The sequence below is a fragment of the Lissotriton vulgaris genome, chromosome 4_1 (assembly GCF_964263255.1).
Source record: "Lissotriton vulgaris chromosome 4_1, aLisVul1.2, whole genome shotgun sequence".
Taxonomy (NCBI): Eukaryota; Metazoa; Chordata; class Amphibia; order Caudata; family Salamandridae; genus Lissotriton; species Lissotriton vulgaris.
This window is the reverse complement of record NC_141691.1, coordinates 1,260,338,956-1,260,361,453: the sequence shown is the minus strand read 5'-3', so window position 1 is coordinate 1,260,361,453 and position 22,498 is coordinate 1,260,338,956. Positions and strand designations below refer to the sequence as shown.

At 44.4% G+C, this 22,498-nt stretch overlaps 1 protein-coding gene across 4 annotated transcripts in view; it reads left to right on the top strand.

Annotated features, from left to right (window-relative positions):
- Positions 1 to 22,498, top strand: part of LOC147723117 (cytochrome P450 2J2-like) — a 500,182-nt gene that overhangs the window by 395,878 nt on the left and 81,806 nt on the right. Inside the window, exon 9 of one of the 4 annotated variants that reach the window (XM_086965464.1) lies at positions 634 to 711. The exons of the other annotated variants lie outside the window; for them this stretch is intronic. Coding sequence (XP_086821590.1) covers positions 634 to 680 — 47 coding nt within the window. The 3' untranslated portion in view covers positions 681 to 711. Of the gene's footprint in view, positions 1 to 633; positions 712 to 22,498 lie in introns of those variants that run through there. 4 annotated transcript variants of the gene reach the window in all.

The window sequence follows — 22,498 nt, the reverse complement described above, 5'->3', positions numbered from 1 at the left end:
CTGTGATTTGAGTTACTTGTCATATTATGTTGATTTTCTATAGTTTTCTTTAAAGACAATTAAGCTATCGTAAATATTGGATTAATATTTGTTTGTTTACATGAGACGATAATGTTAATAATCCGCTCGCAATAGTTTCTTATTTTTGAAACTTCGGCAGTCACGTGACCGCAGAGCCAACCAATGAGCGCGTAAATAAAAGCTAGAATCTTGTACGCTATCGTAGCTAGACAGACATTGGCGGAAAAGAGAAGCAGTACGCGAGTGTGCATTTCCGTAAGTAACTGACACGGAACGCGAGCCGTTCTGACTTGAAAATGTTCGATAAACTTGTAAATGCATGACAGATTGTTTTTTAGGTTTTTTTAGATTTTTGATAGGGTTTTTGTTAGTAAGATTTTTCGAGTCAGGCTGGGAGTGTGACTTTGGAGTGCTATTGTTACATCATGCATTGAACATATGTAATATGTAGATATTGACAACCAAGATTTTTTGAATTAATGACGGGCAATCACGTTTGTTGTATGTAATCTTTTGCAATAATTTACGTAGTGAATTGGACAATGTAATTGATTTCTATACATTTGTGAACATAGCTTTGGGCTCAAAATTGTTTTTTTGTTCTTTCCATAGTGACCCCCGACAAAGGGTCCATCTGTACCCGAAATGCATTGGGTTGATGTGAAATGCGTTAAATAATGAAATCTGCAAATATTTGAAAAATGAGTTTTAATGAGAAAAGATCATTAAAATAAAAAATATTTCGTTGAAAGATGCTTCAGAAAAAAAGTTTCTTATGGATTTTTTCATGGAGTGATGATTAATTGAAGAAAAGGACCGTCTTTGGTCCAAGTAAAAGTGTGCACACCTCTAAACCGAGAGTAGTACTCCTGCCCTCATCTATGTTGAATATGTATTGATATGTCATCTCTTGAGAAATAGGCCCACTTTTATATTTTGGTGTTATGACCCTTTGACAAACTGCATGCTGAGCATGGCCAAAGGTTGTGCACTGCGGGAGGTAGGGAGATTGCAGGGGATTGGGCACAGGACCTTGCCACAGGCCAGGCCTGGCACCCAACCCTACCCCATTTACTACCAAAGGTCATGCGCAGAGGAGTGGTTAGGTGACAGCAATGGGTTGGGCCAGGCCTGCAAAAAGTAAAGGCCTTGCACAGCTGGGGTAGGGTGCTCGCTGGGGGTTGGGTGCAGGATCTGGCCAGAGGCCAGGCCCTGCACCCAACCACACATACTGCACAGCGATGACATGTTACTTTATGTTAGAAAAAGAGAAAATTCACAGAAAAACAATGGTTAAAGTTATATTATAGTTAGGAATTGTAATAATATCTTACTTTATGCTAGTCAGTCAAAAGTCAAAAAGTACTTTATTCGGTTAAAAAACATAACCATAAAAGCAACAACATGATTTTACAATTTACACAGGGAAATTTAAAAAGGAACAGATCTATTATATTTCATCGACACCAATTGTTTTCCGTAATTTAAAAACATGTTTAAAAAAGCCTAAAACTACTGCGACAGTTAAAACAGTGTCCATTCTCTGAAGTTCTAAAAATGCTGGGCGACATCTGTTTAAATTCATTTCTTTGAGAATTGGGATAATGAATTTCCTACGTGGTAAAATATAAAATTTACAAAAAAATAAAATATGGATATCAGATTGGGACGAAGATTCATCACACGGGCACATAGGCAAATTTCGGGACCATGAATTCATTTCTGGGAAGGACAAGAGTCTAAAAACAATATTTAGTCTAAAACGGGTCAAGAGAAATCGATCATAATTAGACAACGGCAGGGTTAAATACGGCTGTATTTTATCACCAGTTATTAACACGAGACGCGAGGTAACTGTCTTTTTCTTCATTTCATCTCGCCTTCTCTTCTCCTCGAGGTATTCCATACACAATTTACTCAGCAATTTTCTGGATATGTTAACCATTGTGAGCGGATCATCATAATATTGTTGGCAACCAATTTCAATAAGAAAACGTTTAATGTACTCTAGCCAATCAAATCTACCCACATTTTCCAATTTTAACACATCCTGCAACATAGCCCGATTCACGACACACTCGTTCGTTATCCACACCCTATGCCACAAAAGGATGGGTTGTGTTCTAATTATATCTGATATATAAGGTTGTCCAAGTTCGGTGTGGCAGATATAGGTCGCAACACTTTGTGGTACTGTCAAGACATCCCTCATAAACTTATTTTCAGCTATTTGAATTGATTTTATGTTCGAATACCCCCAAAGACCCGAGCCATACAGGGCTACTGACGTACACGTGGCATTATATATAGTTAGGATTTCTCTTATTGGTTTCTTGCCCTGCTTTTTTATAAAAAAATTTAAGGCCATTATTGTTTTTAGGAACAAAAGAGTTCTGGCCTTTACAGCACTTGTCCAGACCCCCGACTCATGGAACAAAATACCAAGGTAAGGAAAAGTGGGGGTGTTTTCCAAGCGAACATTATTTATGAACATTCTTCTCATCTGCTTTCCGGATCTTATGCCACAGTTCATGGAGAAGGTTTTACTACAATTGATTTTTAAATCTAAACTCGACATGAACTTCTCAAAGGATGTTATTAAATTTTGTAGGGCCAGAGGAGACCGTGCCATTAGGACTGCATCATCTACATACAAGAGTGCAGGGATTGATCTTTTACCAACCCTAGGCATATCCCTGCACTCCTGCAACAGATGATGCTCAAGTCCGTCTATATAAACCATAAATAAAAATGGAGCCAGGACACACCCCTGGCGTACTCCGCGTCCAACACCAAATTTTCTGGTACATTCGCCCCCTTTCCATAACGGTCCGATGCTGTGGCTCCTACATATAGTTCTCTTAGAAAGCAAATGATTGAATTGAATGTTCCACGCCCAGTCCTTTCAAAATTGCCCACAATTTCACATGTGACACGCAATTGAACGCCGACATAAGGTCGACAAACGTAAGTTACAGACGTTCACCTTTTACCCTGGTATATTTTTGTTGAACAATCATTAAGTTTAAACATTGTTCGATTGTTCCTATGCCCTTCTGAAATCCAAACTGTAGGTCACTCATTATCTCATTCTCCTCAGCCCAACTTTGGAGTCTTGCCAGGATAACTCTGCCAAGGATTTTTATAGATGAGTCCAGAAGGGAGATTGGTCTGTAGCATACGGAGTTTTGCCTATCTCCCTTCTTGTATATCGGTACAATAACCGAGGTAAACCAAGACGGGTTTAATCCCCTTGCTAGTGCTGCATTAAAAAGTTGTACCAGCATCGGGCCCCAAATCTCGCTATTTGCTTTATACAGGTCTGCTGGGATCCCATCAGGACCTGCCACCTTGCCACCCTTTGTTGCTTTCAAACCCATCATAACTTCCTCCAGGGTAATCACCAGTTTCTCGGCCCCTACCACAATATTACCCATTGTACTAGGACCTGTCGTAGGGCTCTCATCTTGGCACCTATAAAGGTTAGAAAAATGTTCCACCCAATCCTCCTCAGCGATTGCAATCTCCATGCATGCCTTGAGATTGTCATAGAGAAGGGGGGCATTTACGGCCCTCCAAAAAGCAGATGCATCCTTGGACTGTGACGCTGCACATAGAGCTTCTAGGGCCTCCTTTTTTATTGCATTTTTCCTATTTTTTAAAACCTCATTATATATTTTCCTAAAGCCTCTTATTTGTAAAGGATCTCGGGGTGTCCTGTGAATGCTGTGTTTCAAATCAATCAGTGCCCTTGTACATGCTTTGTCAAACCAACTTTTATTACCCTTTGCCTGTTTCTTTGCCTTCACCCTCAGACTGTTACTAATTGTGGAAGCTATAATGTTAAAATGCTCTATAATCTGTTCGCTATTAGAGTGCTCGCCCAAGCAAATCGCGAAGCTATCTGAACAAACATTCAACAATTTTCCTAGGAACATTTCTGGGACCACCTTACCCCATTTTAGAGAATACCCATTCTGTCTCCCAAGGACCACATCAGGAACTGTGCGTAGGGGAAGCACATCATCATGCTTGATTATAACTGGATTTTGACATAAAACAGACCTGCTCATACTTGAGCTGGTTAGAGAGGAACGTAATAAGGCCTTCCTTTGCTCTCCCATGTTGGCCCCCCACGACCGAAGTGAAGAAAGTTCTGTAGCCTCTTATAAACACTGGCTCAGTGGACCAGGTTTCTTGCAAGGCCAGGATATCGAGACCATTTATAGCACTTTCCCAGGATGGATTTTTAATTTTCTGCCTCAATCCTGCCACGTTCCAGAATAAGAGTGTGCAGGATTTACTATTCTTGTTTACTACATGATCACCCAAAGAGGCATTACCCAGATCCTTTCCGCCTGACGGGGAACTCACTCCTCCACGCTTTCCCTCCTCTTTTAAATCAGGTTACAAGATTGTCTTGCAGCATTCCTCTTCATTATCACCATGAGTCACTGTGAGCACAATTTCTGTTTGAATAATGTCCTCGCTACCCTCCCATAGCTTCTGATCTTTTCTATTCTCCTTGATTTTATCACTGTTCTCCCCTGGTCCTAATGTTTTAATAGTTGGAGTATCCTTTTTTTTGTCAATCCACAAATTCAAGGCCCGAGAATGCATCAAACCGATTGTGAGTAGGTATATTATAAGTACGTGGAGCTATACCTCTATTGTCCCACAAATAATTATTTCCGAGATTGAGGCCTGGAGTTGGTGGATGATTCTGCCTGGGATAGTAATTAGCTAGCCTCTGTGGTTGGGAGAAAAAAGTCTGACTATGTCCATAATGGTCAAAGCCAAACCTGTTTGCAGACTGCCTTTCTACTTCACGGTTTTTAGGATATTGGGCTGATACATATGGGTAGAAGTAGCTAAGGTAATGTGTAGAAATAGAGTCACTACTTCTTGGATCATACCAATCCCCGATGTGCCTGACAGCTCTATGATCTTTAAAGTTTACAATAATTACATCCCCTTTCCTGTCTTTAGGTCGTGAGCCCACCCACATCAAACGCCTAACATTTAAAATGTCCCCATTAATGTGGGCAGGCAAAGGTCTATTGTTACGTAACCAATAGGTAACTTTATTTCTTAAGGCTCGGTGGTCTTCCTTAGTGCCTAAAGGGAGCTCGGGGACACCTGCCATAACAATCACATTATGGGCGGCTTCTGGCGGTAGATCTACTCTTCTATTTGATTGCCAGTTTGTAATATGCAGATTCCTTGCCACATAATCCTTAATAACCTTGCTTTTGCGGGAGTTCTACCTTTTCCCCTGAGATCAAGTTATCTCCCCTTTGATCGCCCACTTTACTTGGGAGTTGAGCTTTGGATAAAGGCTTCTTCTTCGGCAAGGGGGATGTCTGCACTTTTTCGGGGGGTCACAGGATGGCTTTTTCCCAGCATGATTAGATTTTGTAGAAAGGGTAGAATATAGTGCGGCTTGTTTTGTTTCTGACATCATTTTTGGAGATTTTACTCTAGGATTTATATTAATCAGCTCCTTCGACAAGTCCGATAATAAAAGTGTATTTCTTTCTACTTTTTTACCGATCAAGTCTAGGTGCGTATTAATCATCCTAGTCCTTTCTAAAAGAACGTGCATTAATGATTTTATCAGAATTTTGATTTTTTCCAGCAAGCCACCCTCACCAATAAAAACGGTGGGTTGTCATTAAGGGGATCGTAGATGGAGTCAACGAATCGACCGTATTCAACAATGTTGGAGTTGAGCCCTACTTTTGTTTTTTAGCTTGCCGAGTCTTTAAAGGACCACCCCCTCTTTTTTTAGTTTTGACCTTAACTGGTGACATGTGGCTCGTATTGGAAGGGGATGGAGTAGAAAATCTAGGGGAGTTTGATAGCCCTTTATCATCAGTGCTATTATACAATCTAAGCAAGGACACATGGGGACTGGTAGGTGAACTCAGCAGAGGGACATCAATGCTAAGATTAGCCGACATGTCTCCTTTATCCTCCATATCTCCAGTATTCACTAACTCAATATGTTCTGCTATAAGGTTTGTGGAATTTGGCGATAGTACAGTCCCAATTTGCCCCAAAGATGATAGTTTTCCAGTCATTAAATCCAAAGAAAGACCCCTATTTAATTCGGCTGTATCTACTCTTTTTTTGTAATGCTTCCCCCATCGCCTCACTTGTGCTTTTCTATATTTTCTCACCGGTCTTGGGCCTAGCGGTGTATGCTCTATTTCCTTAATGGGGATATCTGGCAAATATTTCATGCCTCTCAGCATGCACCTGAGCTATAGCCGTCATAACTTTCCTTACACTAATAGCGGGATTATTAGGCATAGCTGTATCCGCCACTAAGAGGGACATCTCTTCCTGTAACATTTTGGGACTCCCCCGGCCTAGAGAAGCACTTCTGTCATTATTGATCTGATTTACCTTTTTGATCAGGTAATTATCCATGGTACCTAGCCCAGAAGCGGTTTTATCACTTTTAGCTCTAGACATCTAATTAACTTATTACTACACTCAGTCTAAGAGCTAATATAGCGGTACAGTCCTGAAACATTCAGCACACTTTACGCGCACATCAAATGTTGTAAAATTAGATCTCACTTCGTTACATATGGTCCTTCCCAGCAGATCCAAGGTCTGTGGCCCAGTCCAGTCTCTTCAGGCCCCTGAGGGCCTAAGAGGGCCCGCCCTTTGTCCGGGCTTCGTCCGGCGCCGCCCTTGCGCGTCCGGCGATGCGGGAGGAGTTCCGTTCTTTAGTGCGCCTTCCGGGCGCGTCACCAGGCAGAAGAGGGCGGAGTCAGCCACAAAGTGTTGTGGGGGCTGTAGTCCCCCCGCTCGGCGGCCGCGTGATGCTCCTGTCGTGGCGGCAGGGGGGACCAACAGCCTGTGGGGTAGCAAGCGATGATAGCGCTGTGGGAATTGCTCAGCCCAATTGCAAGGTTTCAGCTGCCCCCGGTAAGTTTGCTGCTCGCAGAGGAAGTCGCCCGCTCCCCTGATGGAATTCCGTTCTTTAGTGCGCCTTCCAGGCGCGTCACCAGGCGGAAGAGGGCGGAGTCAGCCGCAAAGTGTTGTGGGGGCTGTAGTCCCCCCGCTCGGCGGCCGCGTGGTGCTCCTGTCGCGGCGGCGGGGGGTTCAACAGCCTGTGGGGTAGCAAGCGCTGATAGCGCGGTGGGAATTGCTCAGCCCAATTGCAAGGTTTCAGCTGCCCCCGGTAAGTTTGCTGCTTGCAGTTTATACTAAAAAAAACATAGAAATTCACAGTTTCAAACTAACAAACCCACTGAAATCCACCAGTTTTAGTTATCTCAAGTAACTATAACTTGTGGCCAAAATTAACTAGGACTCATGCCCTCACCATGCAATTAATTATCTTAGGTTACATCAATTATGACGTGTTCTATGATATCATGAATAACATCACTACAATATCTGAAATTACATGATTCTTGACAAAACTGTGCATAGTACAAGTCTTGGAGGAAGACACCCGGAGCATGGCTTGGCACCCACAGAAGACCGCAGCTCTCCTGCTTCATAAAAAAATATACACAATCTTTGTGTCCTTCCATTGGCTGGGTTATTTGCAGTAGGAAGTATCAGCAGATCCCTCAGGCTCCCAGTCAGTGGCATCAAGTCATCGCCGAAGCTGATTCGGGTAGCCGAGTCACCCGAAACCCCTGAACATCCAGCCCTCCTCCCCTTCAAACATAGAGGTCCTTCAACTGAAGATCCTAGAGAGCATTGGGGCCCTGGCTAAGGACCAAATACATTTTAGAGACAGAATGAAAAAGTCAGAGGTGTATTTTCAATAGGAAGGCAGTGGGTCTGGACAAGGAGTTCTAGGTCAGATTTTGTTTAATCAGTAGATGGGTATGTTAATATTTATTTAGGTGTAAAGGGGGAGCAGTGGGTTTGTTGTAGGTAGGTGGTGTTGGTGAGGACACATGTGAATAATTGGGAGTCATTGATTTGTGTTTGCTTAGGGTTTAAGTGGTGGGTGATGGTTGTAGGTGGTTGGGTGGAAACAGTTGGGGAAGGGGTGGTTATAGTTCTGGGTTTGTCTAAGGCAGCATTTGCCAAACTGGGGGTTGCAATCTGAAGTTGATTTTTGGTGAGTCAGGAAAGTGTAAGCAGTAAATAAATCTGCCTTTAAATTCTTTGTTTATCTCGGCTGGTGTTTCAAAGACAGAGGTGAAATGTTTGGGTGCTTTATTCTTTTAACATGGGGTTTGGGCTTTACTTTTTTTCTCTGAATCCAAAGTGAGAGGAATTTTAAAAGCTAATTATGTTAAGTCTTTACAGGAGTACAAGGAGTGTGAATGGAAAGCCTGTTGGATGTTTTATTTGTTTGCAACACATAACACAATGTAAATACCTGTAAACGCACTGTATGCAGACAGCAGTTAGGAAAGCAAAAATTAAGCAAAAATTCTGAAGTGTTCTGGAAACAGAGATTTTAGCAGGATCAAAATAGATCAAGGCACTTTAAATGGCGATGCACAATGATAAATATTTTTCTCTCTAGTCTGTATCTAAGCTCCCTTTTCAAGCTACCCCAATGTGGGCCGCCTACCTTCTGCAATCAGTGTAAGAAAATTGATTATGCTGAACCTATGATATGCCCCTACTTCCTGACCTGATGTGTCTTAAGCACTGAGCACCCTTCCATCGGTGATAACTGTATCTTGTCGTCTCCTCTGAATTGACCACTAAGGAATAATTACTACCTAAGAAATAAATAATGCTGTATGCCAAACACTACCTACTTTCTACTCTTTCCTGAGTAGGAATGTATTGTCTTCTACCTCCTCTAGCACCTGTCAGTAGCAGTTTTGCCAAAGGGACTAACTGCTGGTCCCCTTAACAGGCCCAAATGAGGAATACGCCACAGCAAACATAAGATTGTTATTCTGAACAGAGTAGGTGAACCAGCAAAACTCATACTTCTAACCAGCATATTACTCACCTTAAGACTATTCCCAGGTGCCATACTGTATTCAGAAAATGTTCTTAGCAATCATAGCAGTGCACGATAAGTGGTGTCATGTGAATGCTGTGACTAAGTTCCATTTAGGAATTAATGGAGCAGCGCCACATATGAGCTCCACCCTACAGCAATGATGTTGGTTTCTGTCTTTTCTCACCCCTTGGCACAGATCTGCAGATTCACTCTTCACGTTGCTAAATATAGTCCTGTTGCACCTGAAGGTGATCCTGGAGAGGGAAATGAAACTCTCCACTGCTGAACATAAGAAAAGGTCACTGTACAAAGATAGATTCCACTCCAGCTCCAAGTTGCAGGTCCATTGGTGGTCCTTCTTAAGGAGACGGTCCTGAGCAAAGTCATGTTCCTGCTCAAATTCTTCTTATAAGTTGAAATCAAAGTTGGACCAAAAGTGTAATAAGGCCAAGCATGATTTAACCTATCTCATCACTTTAAATCAGGTGAGAAGGCATGAGGGTGTCAGTCTAAGGTCAACTATGTGGGGCAGACGAGTCTGTTCCAAAGGATGTGTGCACTTTTTCAAGAACGTTATAGTTTCTTTAATTCTTCAATACATTTTAACATATTCCGAAACCTATTTTTGTGTATTTTCAGGTGGTATTTATAGATTCTTCAATTTCATACTTAAAACATAATTCGTAAAACATAAATGTAATCCTTTCTGATTATCTCCATAAGCTGTCATTGATATCACCCAATGCATTTCAGGTCTAGTGGTGACCCTTCACCAGGGGTCTGTGAAGGAAGAAACTGAAACTTTGTGAGCTAGTCTCAACTAGAAAATTACATAATTATTTACACATACATTACTATAGCTTAAATCGGCACAATTTGCTAAAGTATTTAAGGGTATGGAAATTAATGCAATGAATATCTGGGAGCACGTTCCTATAGCTAAATTACCGTATTGAGTCATACGGAATCGATGTGTCAGGATCGGCTGACTGATGTACCTTACTGTGGGGCAAAAATATCTTATAGGGTTTCGCGCCACTAATGTGATGAAAACAGCGGTAGAAAAAGAAATCCGCTAGCAGATGTGTGCAATATTAATTTAAAGGGCAAAGTTACTTACTAAAAGGAAACGTTGCTGTGAGTTCAGTCGGAATCCCGGGGTGACCAGCTACTGACGTAGTTATCACGTGACATGAACAGACTTATGGTGGCCATTTTATTAAGAACAGGGTCTGGAAATATGGTAGCCTGTCTTTGATAGGCTAAAATTACCTCACGTGATATCAATATCGTGTTAGTTTTACCGTATTGACTTTAGATTTATAATAATACGGTGCTTGATTATAGTAAGTTTCTATCGATACCATTCTTAATTCAATGAATCGCCATGTGAGTTTAGTGGCGAAAATATCTCTCAGTTGTTTTGCGGCGGCCATGTTTGTAAAGTCAAGGAAGTTTAAGGCGGCCATAATGATGCAGTGAATAATACGAGATGTTCATACAAAATCATGTAACTGCTATGAATAAGAGTCTATTGGAAGGATTGACTGACCCCGTGAGTATGAAGTGTATTTGACTAGGGCATCTATCGGTGGGCATGAAAATGACTTGTGACGACCAGGAAATATAGAGTTTCTACTCTAGCTACATTTTATGTCTGTAAACTATAAAATTCTGTAAAACAAAGAATAAAAATAATTATAAAAAATAATACACAGCAATATTAGTGCTCATCAGCACATGGGTTACCCATATTAGCTTTAGAATAATGCTACATATAACATTGCATAGCTATGAAGGAGCAAGATAGGCATAGTTCATATAAATCATGATCATAAACTTCAAAGCAGGATAGTTCTATCCTGTCGTTTATCCCATGTGGGTAAATGCTGTCCAGTTTTCTTATCCAGTGGTCCAGTGTCAGTCTAAGCATCATACCCCACAAGAAACAAGGGTCTTCCAACTCTGCTGCTGTCCTGAAGCTGGTCACTCCATACACCAAATTCTGAAGGCCATCGTCAACCTGCAGCAGATGAAAGCTTTCATGGAGGCTATTAGGCAGCTTTTTCAGGCACTTCTGATTCTATCTGGTGTGCCTTTTGGCCCCATGGAGCCATTATGTGCTCCAGTTGGACTTCCTGCTGGTGGGCCCACTCTCAGTGCCAACAGGCCTGTTCTGGTTCATGCTTCTGCTTCAGGCTAAGTGTCCATACCAGTTTCCTCTCTATTGGCACGGATACCAACTCTGCTGGCACTTACCCAGGGCTTGATCCTTACCCCATTCTTGGTTTGTTCTAGGCCTATGTGGTGCTATGATACCACAAAGGCACAATTAGTACATTTTCACCCAGCAGTGAACCATCTGCACAACTACACTGTTGTGGCAGATGTACCGCTGCTATGTTGGGTTGATCACCTAGGAGTGGTGGAGATCACTGGCCTCTGGTCCCCAGTGGAGAACCAGCTCCATGTCACCTTTGTAGGCTTTTGGCTGTTTAACTAGTCCTGAACGCCTTCCTGCCATTCATCAAGGGGAGGCTGATGCAGGTCTTCATAGACAGTACAGCCACCATGTGGTACTATAACAAGCAGAGCAGAATGGGTTCCAGGGTCCTCTACTATATTTTCAGATATTACATCACAGAAACAGTAAGAAATGTTTGTCTAGTTCTGTTTATACACTAAGTTGTCTGAAATGAAGCACTAACCTAGAGAAATATTGGGTTACACGAATTAACTTTACTCCCTGCAATCCCATCATGATATGTCCTAAGTTCTTTTAAACTGAGACATCCTGTGCTAATGAAAATGGATAGCCCTTTTTTGTACCATGAATCCAGTATAGTGACACACGGATACTCTTTGGAGGACACAATGCTTTTTGCAGCTTTTGATTTGTACTCACATGAAGGATTAAGATGTTGACCAAAGCAGCTACTTTTCATTGACTTGTTCCACCTTACACAAATGATTCTGCAGCATGTGCAACAATAGGATGGCTTGGTTCATGGTACAATCCTACTTGCGGACTTCCTTTGTCAAAATCTGAAAAGGCACTAGCATTTGTCTCAGGTACATCTAGTCCCCATTTGGAAACCTCCATTGTCAATTCTACGGCAGTTGCATCCACTCACCTTAGCAATACCTAATTATGTGTTGCAGCATGTATATGGTCCAGTTCCTTTGTGTTAGGACCTCCTGTTTGAGGGCTTTAACGTTGCTGAGTTTTATTTGCACACTATGACCTTCAACTGCTTCCAAGCTTTGAAGGAATGGCTAAAACATGCATACATGTGACAGGTGGCAAGTATGCTCTTGACTACTTCTTTAGGTTCTGCAGAAAAAGCTTGAAGCAATGAGCAGAATGTACCATACTTGAGTGCCCCCCATCTGCCATGGCTTTTAAACTACTATAGTTAGTTGCAACTAAATTAAATGTTGAGACATTCTGGATGAAGCCTTTAATAGATGTTCATATTTATTAAGGATGTTTACTTCTCTATCTGCAGTAGAGAACATTGGAACTGTTACATGCAACAAATGCCTTTAAAAGCATCAGCAACTGTTAAACCAGCAGCTACCCTTTGCTTAACCCCCCTGAAAAAGATTCAAAGTGATGCACATATAGTCTGTAGACTAACAACAGGTTGAAATGACTATTATGAGATAGATTGACTGCATGGTGATCTCCTTCGTGGCATTATAGACCAGTTCCACCACTTGATGGTGCTACTGTGTCTCATCAAAAGTAGAAAATAGGTCCAGCTTGGAACCTTCCATTTTTGACAAAGAATCTCCACATATTCCATAAATCCCCCTCCTTCTACCAACAAAAAGGGAGTAGGACAAGTGCTATAATTTTGGCCAGTTTTTCATTTTATAAGTGGACCTGCTCATGGGCTTAGTGATACAGCTACTCCTTGCTGAATATAGACTTCATAGTGGCTTGTTGCATTTGTTTTCTTTGTCATGATTTCTGCTGAAGTGACCTCTGTGGTGAAATTAGGTTGTTTGTATGCTTTCCGCAAGCCTGTGGCCTCCATCTTTTCCCTGTGCTTAGTTGAGGTTATCTTCCACACTATGAGTGACAGGATTGTCTTGTATGACAATTAGTGATTTACAAGGTGGAGGCTTAGATTTTCAGTGCCGCACATAACAAGACATGGGGTTTCGCCTCAGACAGTGGGGCTTAGATCAGGGGAAAAGAGCCTCCTGGGTCCCCCTAGGCGGATGCAATCCACACACTTATATACTTGAGAAATGACCAGCACCCAAGACATATCCATGTTTCACGAAATAATATATTTTGTCCAAGTAACAACCAGTTAAATTTAACAACAATTTCAAATTTCATTCAATTGCTCTGAATGTCCTTCAAAAGAAAGTTTTTGTGTATGCGCAGATACTTTCAAACATGTTGTGTGTTTAAAATATTTCCTTTATTGATGAATTATACACAGTATTTACACCAGCATAGCCAACGCATTTTGTCTCCTTTCACAAGACTTCTTCAGGACTTTGATGTTGTTAACATGATCTAAGGTTTCACAACAACAAATTTCAGCAACCAAGAGTTAATATCCTGCATGGACCATGTCGTCCTTTAATCCGATTCAATTTAAGGTGTATGTTCACCATCACCGGCTTAAGGGGCCCTTAACCCGTTGATGGTGAATATACACCTTAAATTGAATTGGATTAAAGGACAACATGGTCTCGTTAACAACATCAACTTTCTTTTGATGGACTTTGCGAGAAAATAACAATATTTGAAATTGGTGATGAATTGAACTGGTTATAACTTGGAAAACATATATTATGTTGAGAAACATGGATATTTAGTGGGTGCTGATCATTTCTCAAGTATATAAGCTTGTATGACAATTGCATCTTCTTCACCATCACTGTTAGATCTGGGGGTCTCTAGTTGGCAAAGGTATTCACTTTTGTCCAAATAGGGACCCTTACTCTAAGTCTGGATAAGGGGATTACACTCCTAAATAACCCCTCCTCACCCCCTTGGTAGCTTGGCACAAGCAGACAGGCTTATCTCAGAGGTAGTGTGTTCAACATTTGTGAATATACACAGCAATACAGAGAAAATACTACAGACGGACACAACACAGGTTTTATAAAAATAAGTATTCTTTAAATAGACTTAACACAAGACCACAAACGACAACAATCCACAATACTGTGTTTAAGATTGACTTAAAGATAGTAAAAGTTACTTAGTTCAAGTTGGTGATAAATGCAACAAAGTTCTCAACAAAGTACCTGGATGCATAACGCAAAATGAACAAAAGGGTTGCAAAAGGGGAGATGCGTCGGTTCTGTGATCCAGTGGAAATGATGCGTCGTGCCTCAATGCTTCCGCAGAGTAAGGGATGCGTCGTGATCCTTACCGGTGCAGGGTTGATGCGTACATTCTCGGCTTGCGGTCCGGTTGCGATGCGCAAGATGGCGCCGCGATGCGAAGATCCTGGTGCGATGCCAGAAGATGGCGCCCTTGATGTGATGACGCTGCGATGACGATGCATTGGAGCCCTGGCAGCCTTGCCACTACTATGTACTTTCGAGCCGCGACAATCCCTGCGACACGCTTCTCCGGTGATGCGATGGTGACTCTCTCGATGGAGTCATGCTTCTCCGGTGATGCGACAGCAGGCAGCTTTTGACGAAGACACGCTTTCTGGGAGATGCGGCGGCAGCATGCTTCTCCGGCGGTGCGATGGTTTCAGCTGCGGCGGCGACACGTTTCTTCTTGTTGCGTCGCACTTCCAGCTCCCAGCGACACGCAGGCTTCTGCAGTTAGAATTCCCAGCAAGGAAATTCAGGGGAGTGCTGGAGATGAAGTTTTTTGTCCCTGAGACTTCAGCAGGAGGCAAGCACAAATTCAAGCCCTTGGAGAATATTCTGTAGATGATGAAAGTCCATAAAAAGTTCCTTCTCCTTTCCCTTGGCAATAAAGAAACCACTGCAGGCCAACCCATCAAAGAGCACACTGGCAGAGGGGCAGTCCAAACTCCTGCGGCTTCCTTGGTTCTTTTCCTTGGCAAAAAGTTTCTTGTTCCGAGAAGTAATCTAAAGTTCTTGGGTCTGAGTCCCAATATTTATACTGCTTTTCTCTTTGTTCTCTGAAGGCAGAGGGGCCTTTGCCCAGTCTAAACCAGTTCCTGAGCACTCTGTTTACACGACTCCTTCTTTCCTTTCACAGTGCAGGGCAGAAACCTCAGACAGCCCACAGGGGGTGGAGCCAGCATTGTGGAGGGAAAGCACAGCCCTGGAGCACTTCGTTGACATGATTCCTTCTCTTCTTTTGCAGGGCAGAAACATCAGCCGCACCCCAGGAGGTGGAGCCAGCATTGTGGAGAGAAGGCCCAGCCCTATTCAGGTCCCAGGTGCAACGCCTCCCTCCCATCTAGATGCAGATCTCCCTATTCACCACTGGGCTGACTCATTCTGTCTCCTGGAATCCCCCAGCCCTATCACACAAACTCCAGACAAGGAATACACAACCTAGCAGAGGCAGGCTTTGGATAGTTAGGCAAGTAATACCTACTTTCTAAAAGTGGTTTTTCCGAACACAGAAAGTTAAAACCAACTTTACTAAAAGATGTATTTTATCATTCTGAGTTCAGGCATACTAAATTCGAATTTCTAACATGTTCCCTGTATCACTTAGGATTATAAGATGTAATAACCTAACTGCCCATTCTGGCCTATGGAGAACAGGTAGTCTTGCAACAGTGAAAAAGTAAAATGGCTGTAATTCACTATTAGGACATGCTACACACACCACGGCATGTCTTACCATATACTTACCCTTGGCCCTTCCATAGGGGTGTCTGATATGAAGCAAAGTGAAGGTTTAGGGACTGGCAAGTGGGTGCACTGGCCAAGTCGACATGGTAGTCACAGACTGCACACAGGCCTTGCAATGGCAAGCCTGAGACACACTTTACAAGCTGCTTCTGTGGGTGGCACAACCAGTGCTGCAAGCCCACCAGCAGCATTTGATTTACATGCCCTGGGCACATATGGTGCACTGTACTAGCGTCTGACAAGTAAAGCAAATAACCCAATTATGGAATCACTAATTAGTACATCAGCTCAACATAGGGAGCACTTGCACTGTGGCACTGAATAGCAGTGGCACAGTGCCCAAAACATATAAACAGCACAAACATATCAATACAGAGGAGGCAATCCATCAAAATGGAAGGGAGACTCACGCCAATGATGCCAGGTCTAACAATCACTCCGTCCTATCTGCTCTGGTTCTTCTCTATGGTAGCAGCCATCTAAGATTTTTTCTACAATTGCCCTGTTTCACTCTTCCACATTGCTAACTGGACTTTTCCTTGTATTCTATTGCAGGAATCGGGGGTGCCCTCCCATTTCACCTCCATTTGAAGGAGCTGTTGGAGAAGATGTAGGAGTGGTCTTTTTTTACTCTGATGAGATTGATAAATATTTAGTGTTTGCAGTGGCGGCTCGCTGAGAGAGTGCTGCTGGTAAGTGGGGCAGGGGAGGCGCAGGATGCTCCTGCCCCTCTCCCACCCCATCCCACTGCCCGCAGCACTCCCTCAGCGAGCAGCCACTTGAGTGTTTGATAGAAGTTCATTCACCACATCCTGCCTCTGGAATGACAGGTGTAGCAGACTCTTCTTGTTGCTGTTTAGTTTTCTGAGACAAATAAGCTTGCAGGGACAATGCCATTTCAGAATCACTGGTCTTAACCCTACGGCAGTCACTGCAGCACTGAGAGACATCTGCCTTGATTTTAGTGGTGGTACCAGTGTTGATCCAAGGGTGGTCCTCTTCTCAACATCTTGTTGCCCAAAAAAAGGGTGTGGCAGGTAGGCTGCATTGCACACCTTGGAAGAAAAAGGATGACAGCTTGAAGAAAGTGGTGGTGACACACTTCTCTTTACTGGCCACTTTTTGGCAGGAACCTCTTAAGTGCCATCTCCTTTACTTCTTGTTGCCATCTTTTTCACTCCTTGGTATTGGAGAGGTTTCTGGGCTCCAGTGACAGCTAATTCACAGATATCTCTGTATCATGCACCTGCAGGCAATAAAAATAAGAAGGAACTCATTGACACTTGGCAATTCTATTCAAGGTGATACAACTGATCATCATAATCCTGTCAACAATATACATGTAAACTAACTGTTTTGTTAGACGGGGTACTTAAAGTAAGTGGAAAGCCACAAAATAAATACCTGGTGTCACTCATGGTTCCATGGGACTCCTGTGGGTGCCAGGGGATTTTAGCGATCATTGATAAATTAATTAAAATAATAACAGTTATAGCCAAAAGGGGTCAATGCATGTGGCAGAGCAAGTGGAAAAGAATGTTAAGAAATGGGAAATAAATACCTGGTGTTCTTCTATGGGAGCGAGGAGAAAGCTAGCAGACAATGATTACATTAATTAAAAAGAACAACCATCCACTGCAAACTAATCCAAGCAACCACCAGCAAAAATAAATATATCAGAAAACATAAATAAAAAAAGTAAAAAGTAACAAACTAACATTGGCTCCTAAAGGGCCATAAAATTCAATGCTCCTAGCAAAGGCCTTTAAAATGGTGACAAATGATTATTAGTCATCAGACACATACTTGTTTCACAACATGGTAGTTGAGCGTATGGCCTAGAAAGACAACGAGTTTGCAAAAACAACAGGTGATGGACCGAATGAGGATCAATGTCACACATTCAACCCAGTCAAAAGATCTGGGTCCTCATCCATCGTTTTTTTGCACTCCACACCACCCTGGGTTAGACAATGGCGATATGCAAATCAGCTCTGACCCTGTGCCCCATGGGAACAGTCCAGTCCGAACTACAAAAGCCATGTCCTTCCCAGAACGGAATCAAGCATCCGAGGACCGGACCGGTTTCGAGGTAACACCTCTCATCAGCCCGGCTAGCTTGACTCCAGTGGTGTGGAGTGCCTGGGACCCACGTCTGGGCATCCCCAGTACACTTATAGCGAGTTTGCAAAAACAACAGGTGATGGACCGAATGAGGATCAATGTCACACATTCAACCCAGTCAAAAGATCTGGGTCCTAATCCATCGTTTTTTTGCACTCCACACCACCCTGGGTTAGACAATGGCGATATGCAAATCAGCTCTGACCCTGTGCCCCATGGGAACAGTCCAGTCCGAACTACAAAAGCCATGTCCTTCCCAGAATGGAATCAAGCATCCGAGGACCGGACCGGTTTCGAAGTAACACCTCTCATCAGCCCGGCTAGCTTGACTCCAGTGGTGTGGAGTGCCTGGGACCCACGTCTGGGCATCCCCAGTACACTAATAGCGAGTTTGCAAAAACAACAGGTGACGGACCGAATGAGGATCAATGTCACACATTCAACCCAGTCAAAAGATCTGGGTCCTAATCCATCGTTTTTTTGCACTCCACACCACCCTGGGTTAGACAATGGCGATATGCAAATCAGCTCTGACCCTGTGCCCCATGGGAACAGTCCAGTCCGAACTACAAAAGCCATGTCCTTCCCAGAACAGAATCAAGCATCCGAGGACCGGACCGGTTTCGAGGTAACACCTCTCATCAGCCCGGCTAGCTTGACTCCAGTGGTGTGGAGTGCCTGGGACCCACGTCTGGGCATCCCCAGTACACTTATAGCGAGTTTGCAAAAACAACAGGTGATGGACCGAATGAGGATCAATGTCACACATTCAACCCAGTCAAAAGATCTGGGTCCTAATCCATCGTTTTTTTGCACTCCACACCACCCTGGGTTAGACAATGGCGATATGCAAATCAGCTCTGACCCTGTGCCCCATGGGAACAGTCCAGTCCGAACTACAAAAGCCATGTCCTTCCCAGAACGGAATCAAGCATCCGAGGACCGGACCGGTTTCGAGGTAACACCTCTCATCAGCCCGGCTAGGTTGACTCCAGTGGTGTGGAGTGCCTGGGACCCACGTCTGGGCATCCCCAGTACACTTATAGCGAGTTTGCAAAAACAACAGGTGATGGACCGAATGAGGATCAATGTCACACATTCAACCCAGTCAAAAGATCTGGGTCCTAATCCATCGTTTTTTTGCACTCCACACCACCCTGGGTTAGACAATGGCGATATGCAAATCAGCTCTGACCCTGTGCCCCATGGTAACAGTCAAGTCCGAACTACAAAAGCCATGTCCTTCCCAGAACAGAATCAAGCATCCGAGGACCGGACCGGTTTCGAGGTAACACCTCTCATCAGCCGGGCTAGCTTGACTCCAGTGGTGTGGAGTGCCTGGGACCCACGTCTTGGCATCCCCAGTACACTTATAGCGAGTTTGCAAAAACAACAGGTGACGGACCGAATGAGGATCAATGTCACACATTCAACCCAGTCAAAAGATCTGGGTCCTAATCCATCGTTTTTTTGCACTCCACACCACCCTGGGTTAGACAATGGCGATATGCAAATCAGCTCTGACCCTGTGCCCCATGGGAACAGTCCAGTCCGAACTACAAAAGCCATGTCCTTCCCAGAACAGAATCAAGCATCCGAGGACCGGACCGGTTTCGAGGTAACACCTCTCATCAGCCCGGCTAGCTTGACTCCAGTGGTGTGGAGTGCCTGGGACCCACGTCTGGGCATCCCCAGTACACTTATAGCGAGTTTGCAAAAACAACAGGTGATGGACCGAATGAGGATCAATGTCACACATTCAACCCAGTCAAAAGATCTGGGTCCTAATCCATCGTTTTTTTGCACTCCACACCACCCTGGGTTAGACAATGGCGATATGCAAATCAGCTCTGACCCTGTGCCCCATGGGAACAGTCCAGTCCAAACTACAAAAGCCATGTCCTTCCCAGAACGGAATCAAGCATCCGAGGACCGGACCGGTTTCGAGGTAACACCTCTCATCAGCCCGGCTAGCTTGACTCCAGTGGTGTGGAGTGCCTGGGACCCACGTCTGGGCATCCCCAGTAGACTTATAGCGAGTTTGCAAAAACAACAGGTGATGGACCGAATGAGGATCAATGTCACACATTCAACCCAGTCGGTCCTAATCCATCGTTTTTTTGCACTCCACACCACCCTGGGTTAGACAATGGCGATATGCAAATCAGCTCTGACCCTGTGCCCCATGGTAACAGTCAAGTCCGAACTACAAAAGCCATGTCCTTCCCAGAACGGAATCAAGCATCCGAGGACCCAACCGGTTTCGAGGTAACACCTCTCATCAGCCCGGCTAGCTTGACTCCAGTGGTGTGGAGTGCCTGGGACCCACGTCTGGGCATCCCCAGTACACTTATAGCGAGTTTGCAAAAACAACAGGTGATGGACCGAATGAGGATCAATGTCACACATTCAACCCAGTCAAAAGATCTGGGTCCTAATCCATCGTTTTTTTGCACTCCACACCACCCTGGGTTAGACAATGGCGATATGCAAATCAGCTCTGACCCTGTGCCCCATGGGAACAGTCCAGTCCGAACTACAAAAGCCATGTCCTTCCCAGAACGGAATCAAGCATCCGAGGACCGGACCGGTTTCGAGGTAACACCTCTCATCAGCCCGGCTAGCTTGACTCCAGTGGTGTGGAGTGCCTGGGACCCACGTCTGGGCATCCCCAGTACACTTATAGCGAGTTTGCAAAAACAACAGGTGATGGACCGAATGAGGATCAATGTCACACATTCAACCCAGTCAAAAGATCTGGGTCCTAATCCATCGTTTTTTTGCACTCCACACCACCCTGGGTTAGACAATGGCGATATGCAAATCAGCTCTGACCCTGTGCCCCATGGGAACAGTCCAGTCCGAACTACAAAAGCCATGTCCTTCCCAGAACGGAATCAAGCATCCGAGGACCGGACCGGTTTTGAGGTAACACCTCTCATCAGCCCGGCTAGGTTGACTCCAGTGGTGTGGAGTGCCTGGGACCCACGTCTGGGCATCCCCAGTACACTTATAGCGAGTTTGCAAAAACAACAGGTGATGGACCGAATGAGGATCAATGTCACACATTCAACCCAGTCAAAAGATCTGGGTCCTAATCCATCGTTTTTTTGCACTCCACACCACCCTGGGTTAGACAATGGCGATATGCAAATCAGCTCTGACCCTGTGCCCCATGGGAACAGTCCAGTCCGAACTACAAAAGCCATGTCCTTCCCAGAACGGAATCAAGCATCCGAGGACCGGACCGGTTTCGAGGTAACACCTCTCATCAGCCCGGCTAGCTTGACTCCAGTGGTGTGGAGTGCCTGGAACCCACGTCTGGGCATCCCCAGTACACTTATAGCGAGTTTGCAAAAACAACAGGTGATGGACCGAATGAGGATCAATGTCACACATTCAACCCAGTCAATAGATCTGGGTCCTAATCCATCGTTTTTTTGCACTCCACACCACCCTGGGTTAGACAATGGCGATATGCAAATCAGCTCTGACCCTGTGCCCCATGGGAACAGTCCAGTCCGAACTACAAAAGCCATGTCCTTCCCAGAACGGAATCAAGCATCCGAGGACCGGACCGGTTTCGAGGTAACACCTCTCATCAGCCCGGCTAGCTTGACTCCAGTGGTGTGGAGTGCCTGGGACCCACGTCTGGGCATCCCCAGTACACTTATAGCGAGTTTGCAAAAACAACAGGTGATGGACCGAATGAGGATCAATGTCACACATTCAACCCAGTCAAAAGATCTGGGTCCTAATCCATCGTTTTTTTGCACTCCACACCACCCTGGGTTAGACAATGGCGATATGCAAATCAGCTCTGACCCTGTGCCCCATGGGAACAGTCCAGTCCGAACTACAAAAGCCATGTCCTTCCCAGAACGGAATCAAGCATCCAAGGACCGGACCGGTTTCGAAGTAACACCTCTCATCAGCCCGGCTAGCTTGACTCCAGTGGTGTGGAGTGCCTGGGACCCACGTCTGGGCATCCCCAGTACACTTATAGCGAGTTTGCAAAAACAACAGGTGATGGACCGAATGAGGATCAATGTCACACATTCAACCCAGTCAAAAGATCTGGGTCCTAATCCATCGTTTTTTTGCACTCCACACCACCCTGGGTTAGACAATGGCGATATGCAAATCAGCTCTGACCCTGTGCCCCATGGGAACAGTCCAGTCCGAACTACAAAAGCCATGTCCTTCCCAGAACGGAATCAAGCATCCGAGGACCGGACCGGTTTCGAGGTAACACCTCTCATCAGCCCGGCTAGCTTGACTCCAGTGGTGTGGAGTGCCTGGGACCCACGTCTGGGCATCCCCAGTACACTTATAGCGAGTTTGCAAAAACAACAGGTGATGGACCGAATGAGGATCAATGTCACACATTCAACCCAGTCAAAAGATCTGGGTCCTAATCCATCGTTTTTTTGCACTCCACACCACCCTGGGTTAGACAATGGCGATATGCAAATCAGCTCTGACCCTGTGCCCCATGGGAACAGTCCAGTCCAAACTACAAAAGCCATGTCCTTCCCAGAACGGAATCAAGCATCCGAGGACCGGACCGGTTTCGAGGTA